The 13,031-nt window shown below is 38.0% G+C and overlaps 2 protein-coding genes across 4 annotated transcripts; one reads left to right on the forward strand and one right to left on the reverse strand.

Moving 5' to 3' along the window:
• On the forward strand, positions 1,790 to 7,073 carry LOC109834131 (magnesium transporter MRS2-5). Of its 2 annotated transcripts, XM_020402051.1 has the most exons (7): positions 1,793 to 1,957; positions 4,012 to 4,431; positions 4,520 to 4,590; positions 5,171 to 5,299; positions 6,172 to 6,510; positions 6,584 to 6,631; positions 6,723 to 7,073. In XM_020402051.1, the coding sequence occupies exons 2-7, from the start codon at positions 4,047 to 4,049 to the stop codon at positions 6,951 to 6,953; spliced, it is 1,203 nt and encodes a 400-aa protein (XP_020257640.1). In that variant the 5' UTR covers positions 1,793 to 1,957; positions 4,012 to 4,046; the 3' UTR covers positions 6,954 to 7,073. The 2 variants fall into 2 exon arrangements, with proteins under 2 accessions (XP_020257641.1, XP_020257640.1); XM_020402052.1 differs by lacking the exon at positions 5,171 to 5,299 and having other exon boundaries at positions 1,790 to 1,957.
• LOC109834129 (presenilin-like protein At2g29900) lies at positions 7,077 to 11,303 on the reverse strand. 2 transcript variants are annotated; one of them, XM_020402050.1, is made up of 2 exons: positions 10,113 to 11,303; positions 7,077 to 8,620 (listed from the first exon to the last, which is right to left on the reverse strand). In XM_020402050.1, the coding sequence occupies exons 1-2, from the start codon at positions 11,233 to 11,235 to the stop codon at positions 8,532 to 8,534; spliced, it is 1,212 nt and encodes a 403-aa protein (XP_020257639.1). In that variant the 5' UTR covers positions 11,236 to 11,303; the 3' UTR covers positions 7,077 to 8,531. The 2 variants fall into 2 exon arrangements, with proteins under 2 accessions (XP_020257639.1, XP_020257638.1); XM_020402049.1 differs by lacking the exon at positions 7,077 to 8,620 and having other exon boundaries at positions 9,858 to 11,302.

Here is a 13,031-nt window from a genome sequence, read left to right on the forward strand (position 1 = left end):
AGTGGAAAATTGGGATCGCATGTAAGTTCAAGCTCTCGTCCTCCGAAAATCACCTTTTGCATCAACTGAGGAACACCATCACATGGAATCCATGCAATCTATCTCTTTCAACTGTCTCCCCCATGATTTCTCACTCTCTATTTTTCCCTCTCTCTCGCGTTCAAATTCTGAAAATAAAAGGGGCGAATCTGTCCTAGTTTGGATGAATTGGGATTTTTAGAGGGTTAATTCCCGCCTTTAAACACTGTCACATCAGAAAATCCGTGCCACATCAGCAGCTAAAAAAAGTTTAAGTCATCATGTGCCACGCACGTGACGAGCTCTCGCCGAAAAACTGGTCGCCGATGAGAAAAATGGTTTTGTTGGTAAGTTGAATCAATTAAAATGCCTTAAAGCAGGTTTGCCTAATTAAAATACCTTCTTGGTAAATGGGGTGGAATTAAAATAACAATATGGGTATTTAGCCAATTTATATATTTACAATGTTCATTTTTAAAAAAATAATGTTAATTTACCTTTTCGAACTTTCCTAAAATATTTTCTATGAAAAAAAGAATGTAATTTTAAAAAAATATTTTTTTTGAAAAATTTGTATTTTTAATAAATAATAAATTTTTTTATAAGATTACCTTTTTTGCAAAAAAAAGTATTTATTTTTAAAAATAGTATTGAAAACAATATATTTATTTTTTAATATAAAAATATTTTACATAAAATTATTTTAAAATCTTTTATAAAGTTCTTAGATTTTTTGAAATTTTAGACAATGATTTTGAGATTTTAATTTTTTGTTAATTTGGGTTAGTTGAAAGAAGCTTGCAAGTGCCACTTAGGGCCTGGTTGGTTTGACAAGAATACCGAAAATAGAAAATAGAGCAACGAAATAACTTCTAAATTTACGAAGTAAGAAGTAATGAAACTAATTTTTTTTTATTTGTTTCACATATTTTTTGAAGTAGTGAAATTAGTACTTCTTGTTCTTCTTTCCCTTGTTCTGTTAGTATAGCAATGAAAAATTGTTAGGAAGTAACTAATAAATAAAATATTAATAAGGGAAAGAATTATTTATGTCCTAATTAGTGCATATTTTACCTACTTCTGTGCTACTTTCGAGCCTTGAGGGGCGAAAAAACAATTAGAAAGTTGAGATGACACGTGAGCGCCACAACAACATTTAAGAAAAATACTAAAATCAGGTTTTTCAAAAAAGCAAACACGTTTTTTTGCTCGGAAGTAGTAAAAGTATCACATACTTCATTTACTTCAGCTATTTCATAGTTACTTCCGTGCAAGCAAACAAGATCGTAACGCTTAAAGTCATGCAAGTCGGAAGCCGCAAGTAGAAAGGTATTTACAATTGTAGTCGTAACCGCAACATATAGTTGCAATGAAACAAACGCTTGCAACTGCACAAAAATGATTTAATTGCATGCAACCGGATAAAAATGGTCCAGTTGCATGCAACTGCAATTGACCAAGCACCCCTAGGAATTGCTACTAAGAGTTGCTATTGCTTCTTACATGCCCTGATCTTTTTAGAATCCAATTCCAATTTAGCATGTTAAAGTGAATCTTGAAGTATAACCGAGGGCAGTCAATCGGACAGCCTGGAATAATACCGTACGAAATGCCACCAATGAATCTAGTCATCAGACGTAGACCCAGATCCAAAAAGGAGACGCAAGCCTCTGACAGCAGCGTCAGCCTCCCAATAATTTCTTCAGGAGTTGGAATCATATTTTTATTTTATTTTATCACATGGTCCCTTCTTGTAATGATTGATTATTATTTTTCTAAAAAGATAATTTAATGACATTTTACTAGCCTCGCTCTAATATCACTTTCACCATCAAAGGAAGGTCCCCTCAAGCTCTTCTCGTCCTCATATTCTGCTTCTTCTGATTAGCTCTTTGGGATTCTTCTCCTGGGATTTGAGCTTGAGGTGGCAACGGTTGAGGTCAGTTTATCTCTTTTTTAAGCACTTTTTCATTTGTTTCTGTAGATAATATAAACCAATTACTGAAAACCCAAATTTGTTTTCTTTCTCCCTTCAAAAACGAGTTAAATATTATGGGAGATGAGTCATGGATTCTTTGCCCTCTTGTGAAGTAGTTTTTATTTATTTATGATGAAGTATTTTATTGGAGCTTGAAGCAGCGCTTGAAAGACAACTCAGAACTTTTCCATCTGTTTTAATGATAGTTTTCACCATTTCCCTTCTTTCTATCTTTTCTCTTTTTTATGATTGTGGAAGCAAGTGTATTAGAAAACTTTGTATGATTATTCAAAAAAAAAAAGAGGCTTTGTATGGTCAGTTGTGTATTAGGGGGGAAAAAGAAAGAAAAAAAATCTGTATATGAGAAAAACCTGGTTATGTGAAATTTAGGGACTGTTAATAATTCTGATTCTTTTACATCTCTTGGGCTCTTTTAGTTTCAGGAAATTTTATGCCAAAAAGAAAAAGAAAAAAACTTTAATAGAATGAACCAAAAGGTCAAAAGTTTCTTATTACTCTCGATGTCTTACAATATTTACAGATTTTGCCTTCTCTTATGAAAATTCTTATTTTAGCATATTAACAATTAAACAGATATAGGCAGGAAAAGATAAAGGAGTAATGAAAGACATTCATCCTGCCAGTATCAATTTTTTTATTCAATTCAGCATATATAATATATGAATTATCTGTGAACAGAAAGAACCAAAATGGCAAATTAAAAATTGTTGTTAACTTTATTAATATATTGAAACTTCTCCCATAGTTCTGATTCATTTACATCTATTTCAGGCCTTTATTTCCGCATACAAGTATTCTGTCAGCATTAACGACATTCTTCATTATCTGTCAGTAGAAAGAACCAATATATATTGTAACTTTGCCTTGTTCTAATTACAGCTAACATCGCACTTCATCCTTTCTTAAGAATTTTCTTCTGAAAATTCCGATTCATTTACATCTATTTTGGGTTTTTCTTTCAAGAAATTTATATGCAATGTCAGATACAAGTTTTGACAGCACGATGGTATTTATTTTATCTGTCAGTAGAAAGAAAATATGACCAAAAATTCTTATTTCTTCGTCTAATCTTAATCATAGCTAATATGCTGCTTTATAAATGACTAAAGTACAAGATTGGCATTAAAAGAAGTACCCCATGACCAACAAGATATTAAAATTATTTCCGGCGACACCAAGGTATTTAATCTTGCACGATGAGACTAATAGACCCAAAAATAAATTTTCTGGCCATTTTTCTAGTGATCACTTATATAATTTGCCACATGTGATTAGGTGACATGTTTATGATGACATGGCAACTGTAGTTAACCTCATTCAAACCATTAGAATGAGTGATTTTCAAATTAAAGCAAAAAAAAAGATGGATTTTTTCAAATTTGGGACTACTACTTCCTTCAAGTGGGTTGTTCTTCATCACTTGAGCTCAACGATTCCATGTTCTCAAGCAATGGAGAACTCTAATTTGATAGAAGAACCTCCCAAATTGAAAAAAAGATCTCCCCCCCCCCCCCCCACACACACACTCTCTCTCTCTCTCTTGCTTTTACACTCAGTTAAAAGTATGCCCCTCTAATGGTTTGAGTTAGGCTAACTACAACTACCAAGTTAACATAAATATGTCACATAAGCATCATGCGACATATTATATGAGTGGTCGCCGGAAAAGTTGGCCGAAAATTCATTTTTGTGTCTATTTGTCTCATCATGTAAGTTTACACGCCTTATCGCCGGAGATAATTTTGATACCAATTTGATCATTGGGTACCACGATAATTTTAATACCAATCATCGTTGGGTACTACTTTTAATACCAATCTAGTAATTTAGCCCTTTATAAATATGTAGACACTTATATGCAACGTAAGATACGAGTTTATTGTCATCATAGACTACATGTACATCATCTGTCAATAGAAAGAACCAAAATGAAAAAATCACCCACCCTCCCTTATGAACATTCTAAGTTGTTGACTACATTGTCACTGAAACAGATACACATAAAAAAAAAAAACAAAGAAGAGGACAAATGAAAGGCATTCATCCTATAAATCCAAAACCAGCAACCTTCCATAGTCTTAACGCATCACAAGTGAAGAAAAGAGGTCATACTAGTCGCTCATGGATACACATTGAAAAATCCGGGAAATCTCAAATTATAGAACTAGACAAGGCCACTATAATGAGACGCTCAGGTTTACCTGCCAGAGATCTTCGTCTTCTGGATCCTCTCTTTGTTTATCCTTCGACTATCCTCGGTAGAGAGAGAGCCATCGTTGTCAGCCTCGAGCAAATTAGGTGCATCATTATGGCTGATGAAGTTTTTCTCATGAATTCGTTGGATAACTGTGTGCTGAGGTATGAATCAGAGCTGTGTCGGAGGCTCGCGATGACACGAAATCAAAACCAGAACGGTACGGACATTGGACACCATTTTCATCTTATTGAGGATTTCTCCTTCTTTTGACATGTGTTTAAGTGTGCAATTGTGTTGCTTTTTAGATGATTTGCCTTTTGAATTCAAAGCACTTGAACTTGCTTTGGAGCTATCTTCAACGTCACTTGATGCTCAGGTATGCGTAAATCTTATATGGCATTTTTGGTAAGAAAGATTAGCTAGCTCGACTCATGGGACTAGAAATTTATCCATAAACATTCTTTTCTTCGAAGAAAAATACATCAGTTTACGTGATCTTCAGAATATCCAACTCTGTTACTACTGAATGTAGATATAGGTTCAAATACAAATATGATGTAACTCATCAGATGTGGGGAACTATGTAATTTTCAAAACTAGATGAATAATTAAAAAGCGTTAATTGTGGATATATAGACCCTAATTGTGGATAGACCCCCTCTATCTTTGTTGTTCTGAACTTACTACGCTTTAGTTTTATTTTCGCGTATGGACTACCTAAGTGAATTTCTTGACTCTTTTACCCTCAAGGAAAAAAAATTGTGTTTTTTTTTTTTTTGACAAGTAGGCCCCCAAGGATAAAAGATCTCCTATAGTTTCAGTAGTCTTCAAAGTATCTAACTTCACTATATCTACAAAACATTGATATATTGGTTCAACTAGGAATGTGTACATCAGTTCTTAACACAAGCCTACAATATGGAGCATGGAGTGATCAATACCTTTGGTTTTGCTAGGTCACAGAGCTTGAGATCGAGATATATCCCTTGCTCGATGAACTAGTCTCCTCCATTAGCACCATCAATCTCGAGCACGTTCGAAGGCTGAAAAGTCACCTTCTTGCCTTAACTCACAAAGTTCAAAAGGTGAGCAACTAATTATCTTTCGGAAAAATTACATAGTTTTTCTCGTATCGAAACCTCGATGCTATTTTCACAGGCTAATTACTAAGGCCCCATACTCAAATTGGTCTCTGTACTTGGTTTCCCCCCCAACCTGGTCCCTGTACCAAATCTGTGTTTTAAGCCAAGTCCTTTTTAACAGCCATTAAAATTTAGGTGTCAAATTTTCATTTATGACCATGTTACCCTCGTTGGTATGGCAGTAAAAGTCACTATTTTCAAACATTACCATTAGAGACTTCTGCATTGGACTGCATACATATGAGATTATGTTGCAAACTCCTATAAACAAAATTTCTTAGCCTCTCACTTTTGCTCCATATATAGAACTTCAAACAGGATTCCGACTCCCTGTCAGAACATTATTGTGGATGATGCCTAAGCTAAGCGTAGAAAGTTAAGTTCATGGATAACAAATATAAGAATGATAAATAAACAATTTGTTTCTGATAAAAAAAATTGCAGACAGACCCAATCATCAGTAATGAAACTTACGTATGAGGACCAAGTTGAGAAAAACATAAGTATGATGACCAATTTGAGTATGGAGCCCTAGTACAGGGACCAAAATAGCCTTTTAGCCAATTTTATATTACGCCTCCGTGCCTTCATGTTTGTTCGAAATAGGGCTACTATCAAACAATTTAATGATTTTACCTGTGTGCATTACAAATATAGTGTGTGTTTTTTTTATAACAACTTGATTGATTTGAGGGTAAATTACGAAGATGAAGATTTGGGTAGAAAATAAGAGTAGGAAAGAAATTAGGGTGGTCTCATATAAAAAAAAACAAAATTGTTATCATACCTCTGATTATAATTGATCAACGTCCCAGGTCCGAGATGAAATAGAGCAGCTAATGGACGACGACGAGGACATGGCAGAGATGTACCTAACGGAGAAGAAAGAGAGAATGGAAGCTTGTTTATCGACAGACCGAGAATTTAGCAGCGTTTCATCGATCAATATGGTGTCTAAGTCTGCTCCGGTGTCCCCTACATTTTCCAATGATGGTCTTCGACAAGAAAAGCCATGGGCAAGTACAGTTATGAGCTCGATCAAGTACGAGAGTTCGAGAGGTTCTTATGGTGTTGGGAGACAAATTGAAGAACTTGAGATGTTACTTGAAGCCTATTTTGTTGTGGTGGACAGTACATTGAACAAGCTGTTATCGGTAAGAGATTTAGATTTTCGCCTTAAAATCTTCGAAAAGTCATCTGTGGTGATTCCATTTGTTTGTGGCGTAGCTTAAAGAGTATATCGACGACACTGAAGACTTCATCAATATCAAACTGGTAAAAAAAAAAAAAACAGAAAAAAGAACTGACTTTTACTACAGAAATTTCTCAAAAACTGAACTTATCAGTATCATTTTGTACATAACAGGATAATGTTAGGAACCAGCTGATCCAATTCGAGTTGCTGCTGACCGCTGCGACATTTGTGGTTACAATCTTTGCAGTAGTTACCGGTGTTTTTGGGATGAACTTTGTTGACTCGGTTTTTGATCGATCCTCGAATTTCAACTTGGTTCTGATTATAGCGAGTGTATCGTGTGCAGCTATATACTTCAGTTTCCTGTTATATGTCAAGCATAAGAGGCTGCTGGCATCATAAGATAGTTTTTCCCCCCTCTCCGGATACTTCATTTGTTACTGGTGAATTCTTTAGAGAATTTAAGGCCTCTGTAGTAAAACATTTGGGCACCCAAAAAATAAATCGGATTCTTTAAAGAAATACTGGGTGTTATATTAGTCAGATGAAATTGATAATGTCAAGTTTTGCTCCCGTTAAGAAGGATGTAGCCGAATGTGCTTGATGCTGTCATATACATAACTAAAGATATAATGCATGATTTGAGAACTTCTTTGGCAAGTGTTCAACTAAGATTGTAACTAGAAAGCACTCAAAACAATTTTGCCATAGCAAGCTACTGCAAGTACTAAACTAACGAGTTTATAATACGTAACGCAATTCATAGAAGTATCAAATTCATCAAGAACCCGTGCATTCATTTTGGCGATACGCTAAAATATCACGAAATTTCTCCGCAATACATTTTAGACGTGCTGTGACGCCCACCTGAAGGTTACAGATAACAGAAAAACTTTGTTCTGAAATCAGGGGATCAAGGTGTTAAAACTCCGTTTTGGAATCAGGGGACGTAGCTGAAATTATGCTGTTGCACTAGTTGGATTCTTCTCTTCTCCCCTCTTTTGCCAAATTAAACTTCACCTTAATGGTATACCCTAGACATAAGAACATGTAAAACATAGTTTCGGTTTTATGGTCATTGTAGCAGTTTCAGCAAACAGCCTATAAATGCAATCACAAACTTCACAACCATAACTAAGACCTAGTGAAACTACAGCTAAGTGGAGTTTCATCTTAAAAATCAATTCAGGCGTAATATGCTTGAGAAGTTTAGAGTTGATGGACATTGTTGATGGGAATGTCGGTGATAATATATATCACTTTAGATAGTCAACCATCATATTTGGAAAGATTTTGAACATAAACTCATCGAAAAATACAAATAATTACATAACTTAAAGACAATGCCCTTAGTTGTATAAGATAGCTGATGAAATGCTCCGAGGCTCAAACAACTGAATGACAACTCATTGATAGTCAAACAGAAATTTAACTTCACGATATCGACGAATAGGGCTTGCCATATTATAAATAATGGCAATATCCAGGAAGTCGAAGCAAGAAAACCATTGCATAGGGAACCAATTATGTAAGTCTACAAGAGCAAAAACTGGAGGATACAATCAAGAGAACTGTCTACAGGAATTATAAGGGGTTTAATTTTTTTTTGCATACAATTACTCTTGCTCACTTCAGCTGCAACAACCGAATTAGATAGCTTGCGCTTCATTCATCAGGTTCAACTTGAGATGACCAGTGCAGGAAAATCTCATTTAGCAAAGTCCAGAGATTATCAGGTCTAGCGCCCTTGTAGATAGAACGGAGGTCTAATGCTGACTTCCTCAGCCAAGTTTCCATTGATTTTCCACGGACCAGTATGTATATCACAGAAATCCGCCGGAGATATTCGAAACAAACAGAAAATGTTACTAAGGTTTCAAAAGAATACAATTCCTCGTCACCTAACTTCCTACAAGTACAGGGATCTATCCCAAAAAAAAAGTCTTAAAGGCTGTGTTAGGCAACTCCCACTAACCTGATTCAAGCCTTAACCTCGGCGGTTCTAATCAGATAGAGTGGATCAATCCGGGCCCAAAAACTAACCAACAAAACCATGTTTGGAGATGGACCTGTTTTAGCCAAACAAAAATTAAACTTTTAACCATGTTAGTTTCACTAACGATTAGGGGAGGAGTCAAACACCCCTTAAAAAGGTTAAAATTTATCAAAGACATTTTAGACTTATGTCTAGTGGGTTTTTTCCCTCCTTTTCTGGGTGGTTGGGAGATGTGGGCCCGCATTTAGCACCTTCGAGGAAAATCCTATCAACTTGAGATGCCTCAATGGGTTTGGGTTTTTTGGTGAACTAACCCAATCCAACTGATAAACACGACATTTTAGACATTTTAGACTTATGTCTAGTGGGGTTTTTTCTCCTTTTCTGGGTGGTTGGGAGATGTGGGCCCGCATTTAGCACCTTCGAGGAAAATCCAACTGCTAAATCCCTTACGAAAATAGCACGATAGTGTATAGACCAGGGAAGTTGTAAGTTGTACAAAGAACATTATACTATATCCAGGGCAAACACGACCAATCACATTAGCTGACAAGTCTCAAATTCTGCTATATATGCCAACAATTCATGCTTTCTTATCTTGAAATTTATATATCAATACTTCAATGTATTAGCGTCAATGATATCAAGCAAAGCCAGAAAAATATTATGAACAGGCAAATCACAATAATCAACCTTATCACTGCATATAGATCTTGAGGTCTGTTAGTGCATGCCCACACAATGCCATAACAAATTAGTTAACTTTCATTGGTATAGTTGTATTAATTACAAAATTCGCAGTAAACATAAGCACAACAGAGCCAATTTAAGCTCACCGTTTGATTTATATATTCAATTGAAACAAGAGAGATAAGTTGCTTTAATTTTCCTTTTTTATTTATTTCTCGTCACCCTTTTTAGCTACAATTACCATCTTGTCGACTATTCATACCAAAAACCAACCACAGCTTCCCTATCTCAACTGAATTATGTAAAGTAAAGAAATTTAGAAAGACTTCTCATGACCATTAACAACAAAATCACGTTTCATAAAACTGAAATACATTGCAGAAAAATGAAAAGAATACAATAAAAAGCACACCTAGTTGATGACTTCCAAGGGCCAAAGTAACATTTACATGCATCTTTATTAAGTTGCACATGCAGTTTCAAAAGAGAGAAACTCCAAGCAACTAAAAATATATGTTCTTAAAAGGAAAGAGAACATGAGTAGTTCCCGAAAGAAATTCCTTAAGCATAAAGGAAATTAAATAGTAAAGTCATGTAGAGATTTCAAGGAAATGCAGATCTATCAATTTTAGAATCTTTACTTCAATCATGTAAGGTATCAAATACAACTAACAATACATGAAACAACAATAGGCTTAAATTTTCCTAACCTAAACATACGTCGTGCTAGAACATCAAAAAGTTAGTTGACAATGGGACTACAAACACTTCTAGTAAGGTCCTAGTCAACAAATAAAACAAAACACCAAGCATAATAGACACAGGAAGAGCTGGCAGAGCTTTATGATAGAATGCTAAAAGTAAAAGAGTGATACCGAGCCCCGCTATAATAGCAAGATAGCATGCATACACCGTCATGTAATCATATAGTGCCGCTCTCCCCACCAAGACGCTGTAAAATATGAAATCTCCCAAGCCCAACTTGATCGCACCTGTCGACCCTAACCCGATCCCTTCAAAACCATCCCCTTCTCCCCCTTCTAATTCTCTTCTTAATAACGCAGCACGTAACTCAGACCCTACATCATCAATAACCAACCTTGTCTCAGGCAACAACTCCCCAACTGTTGAATCATTCAAATTAGAACTTTGATTTTCTCCAATATCTCTCCTTTCCGTCAAAGAATCTGAATTGGGAACTGAATCAGTCCCAATATTGCTACTCCCATTCAAATTATCAGAGTTCCTCCTCCCTCTCCAGACCCTCCTCCTAGAGTTGACCGGAGCCTCAACCGGCCTAGCCTCATAAACCAAAGCCGGCAACTCCTCATCTCTCGACATCGCCAGCTCCACCAAAAGCCTCAACGGCCCAACGGGCAACAAAACAGCCCCCAGGTCATACAACGCCATCGAAACGAGCAAAGCCCAAGTAGTCCACTCGGGCAACATCGTAAAGCAATAAGCAACCAGAACCGCAATCGCCACCAAGTACCCTTGCGTCACCAAAATCGGCATTTTGATCAAAAACACCGACATTACTCCAACTACCGAGAAATTGAACATAACAATGGAGAAGCTAACAGCGTCGATAGCAAACCCAAAGTGGCTGACGAGAAGCAAGCAAACCTCAGCGCCGAGGAACGAGAGGACGACGAAGGAGGAGAAAGCCATGTAGGATTTGAGGAAGCCGGTGAAGCGGAAGTAGAAGAGGAGGAAGAGGACGAAGGTGAGGGCGGTGATGACGGCGACGAAGACGGCGGAGTAAAAGGCGGCGCCTTTGAGCTTGTCCCAGAGAGAATCCGAGGGGGACTCGGAGTAGGCGATGCCGGCGATGGAGGAGGTTAGGGTTAGGGTTTGCGAGGAAGAGGAGGAGGAGGAGAGGGCGGTGACGAGGAGGACGACGATGAGCATGCAGGTGGAGACTGGGACGATGATGCGGATGATCTCCTCGCCTAGGGTTGAGAGGATTGATGGCGGGGTCGGATTGGGATCCGCCATTGGAGGAGGATTTGGGAACTATGGTAGTATGGTTTGCTGATTTGGGGAGTAGAAAGTGAGGGTTATTTATGTATTATTTCTTTTAAAGGAAATTGTGCTAAAATAATCATAAATATATTGCCTTTATCTTATGTGCAAACTATAGAAACGTATTTATCCAGACAAAAATTTATGTCGTAAACTTAATGTAAAATTATTCCAAGTTGCATAGAATCTAGGGGAAAATGGGTCCAGACCCCAAAAGCAGAAAATTCATGTGATTAGGCCTATTGTATTCTGCTCTATGCGAATAAGCCCCAAATACACACAATATTTGTGACAATACCCCTGTTGATGTCTGATATCACACAGTCGAGGGGGTTGGGGTTTCGGTCTTCGCGCTGGTGCCGAATAAGGAGAGGATGAGAGATGGGGCCGACTCCTCCTTCGACTTTATGCCCGATCATTAGACTGGAATTCCTGATCCTTCTGCACAAACGAGAAGAAACCCGTGGGAGGGTGGGGCTCATTTCCCTCGTGGTACCTCCGACGGTCAAGTCAGCTGGTGAGCTTGAGTGGGGTTTGAGGAAGAGTTCAGGGCCATTGAGGTCCTTAGAGGGTACTCTTTGAGAGTTATTAGTTTTTTTTTTAACAAAGGCAAATTCAGAGCTTTTTTTGAAGAAGTAGCAGAACCCCCCCCCCCCCGCCCCCAACCCCCCTTTACCTTCTTTCCCTCCTTTTATAGCCCATCGCCTCTGAGAGTTTCACCCTTTGGCTTTGCCTATGCACATAAGGCGGTTGAGGGGTCAGCAGGCAGGTTACTGAGTCATCCTTCTCCTTCCAGATGTCGGCTGGCGATTGGAAGGGAAGTCATTCGAGTACTGGAGAGAAATGTCTTCTCAGTATCCTGGATTTGACAGATGAGGCAGGGCAGAGGATATGCCAACTGCTTGGTCGTCCTTCCCCCTCTAGATGGCGGTTGGTAATTAGAGGGGAAGTCATTCGAGCCTAGGGGATGGCGATCCCTAGGAAATAACTTATGAGTAGAATAAGCGGCTTATGCACGGGATTTGTCAGAGCAGAGATCTTGATGGGACTGACCAATGCTGTAGTGCCGATTAACATCTGAAGCGAGCTTAGCTGGATCTTATCCCCTTAGTAGAGGCGGGTCGGTTCGTGGGTTGTCTTTATGATTTCCCGACCCGACAGCCGAGTGAGCTTCGGGTCGAGTGTATGGTCGACACGTCTGCTCGAGGAGTCGTCTTAATTACGAGGACTGACTGATCCCACACTTCGAGTCGGTAATGATGACCATTGGTCAAAAAATGACTCGTCTACTCGGCTGGCCGATAGACTTGCCATTGGCTGGGCTTTTGGGCCTCTAAGCTGGTTTGGACCATAACTTTTTTAAGTCTATGCAGACAATCTTTTGATATCTTCGTCTTCAGATGGTAAATCACCATAACAGTTGGTCTCTTTCATTCGGAGCTGACTTTAGTCGGGTCCGAGTGAAATAGATATGAGTTTGCTCAAGGTGTTTGAGACTTTTTAGCCAGTTGATCGTGGCTGGAGACATGGCATAGGACTTGCTAACCGCCAATCTTCTGTAGACTGATGTTGTTGGTATTAGGAACCACTTTTCAGAGGAAACGAGACGTCGTGGGTAGAGTGAATGGCGCCTTACTTGTCAATTGATTGGTGTGAGTTACGAGTGGCGGTTAGCATCTTTGAGCGATTCATTTTCGATTTTTAAAATGGATTTTTCTTAGCTACTCTAGGATTGTGCCTCATGAATTCTTCTGCATGCTTCTTCGGAG

The sequence above is a fragment of the Asparagus officinalis genome, chromosome 3, assembly GCF_001876935.1.
Source record: "Asparagus officinalis chromosome 3, Aspof.V1, whole genome shotgun sequence".
NCBI lineage: Eukaryota > Viridiplantae > Streptophyta > Magnoliopsida > Asparagales > Asparagaceae > Asparagus > Asparagus officinalis.

Coding starts and splice junctions, on each gene's coding strand:
- LOC109834131 (XM_020402051.1), top strand. CDS start 4,047: ATGAAAGGCATTCATCCTATAAATCCAAAACCAGCAACCTTCCATAGT. Junction 4,591..5,170: donor CAACGTCACTTGATGCTCAG/GTATGCGTAAAT, acceptor TGGTTTTGCTAG/GTCACAGAGCTTGAGATCGA. Junction 6,632..6,722: donor ACTTCATCAATATCAAACTG/GTAAAAAAAAAA, acceptor TGTACATAACAG/GATAATGTTAGGAACCAGCT.
- LOC109834129 (XM_020402049.1), bottom strand. CDS start 11,235: ATGGCGGATCCCAATCCGACCCCGCCATCAATCCTCTCAACCCTAGGC.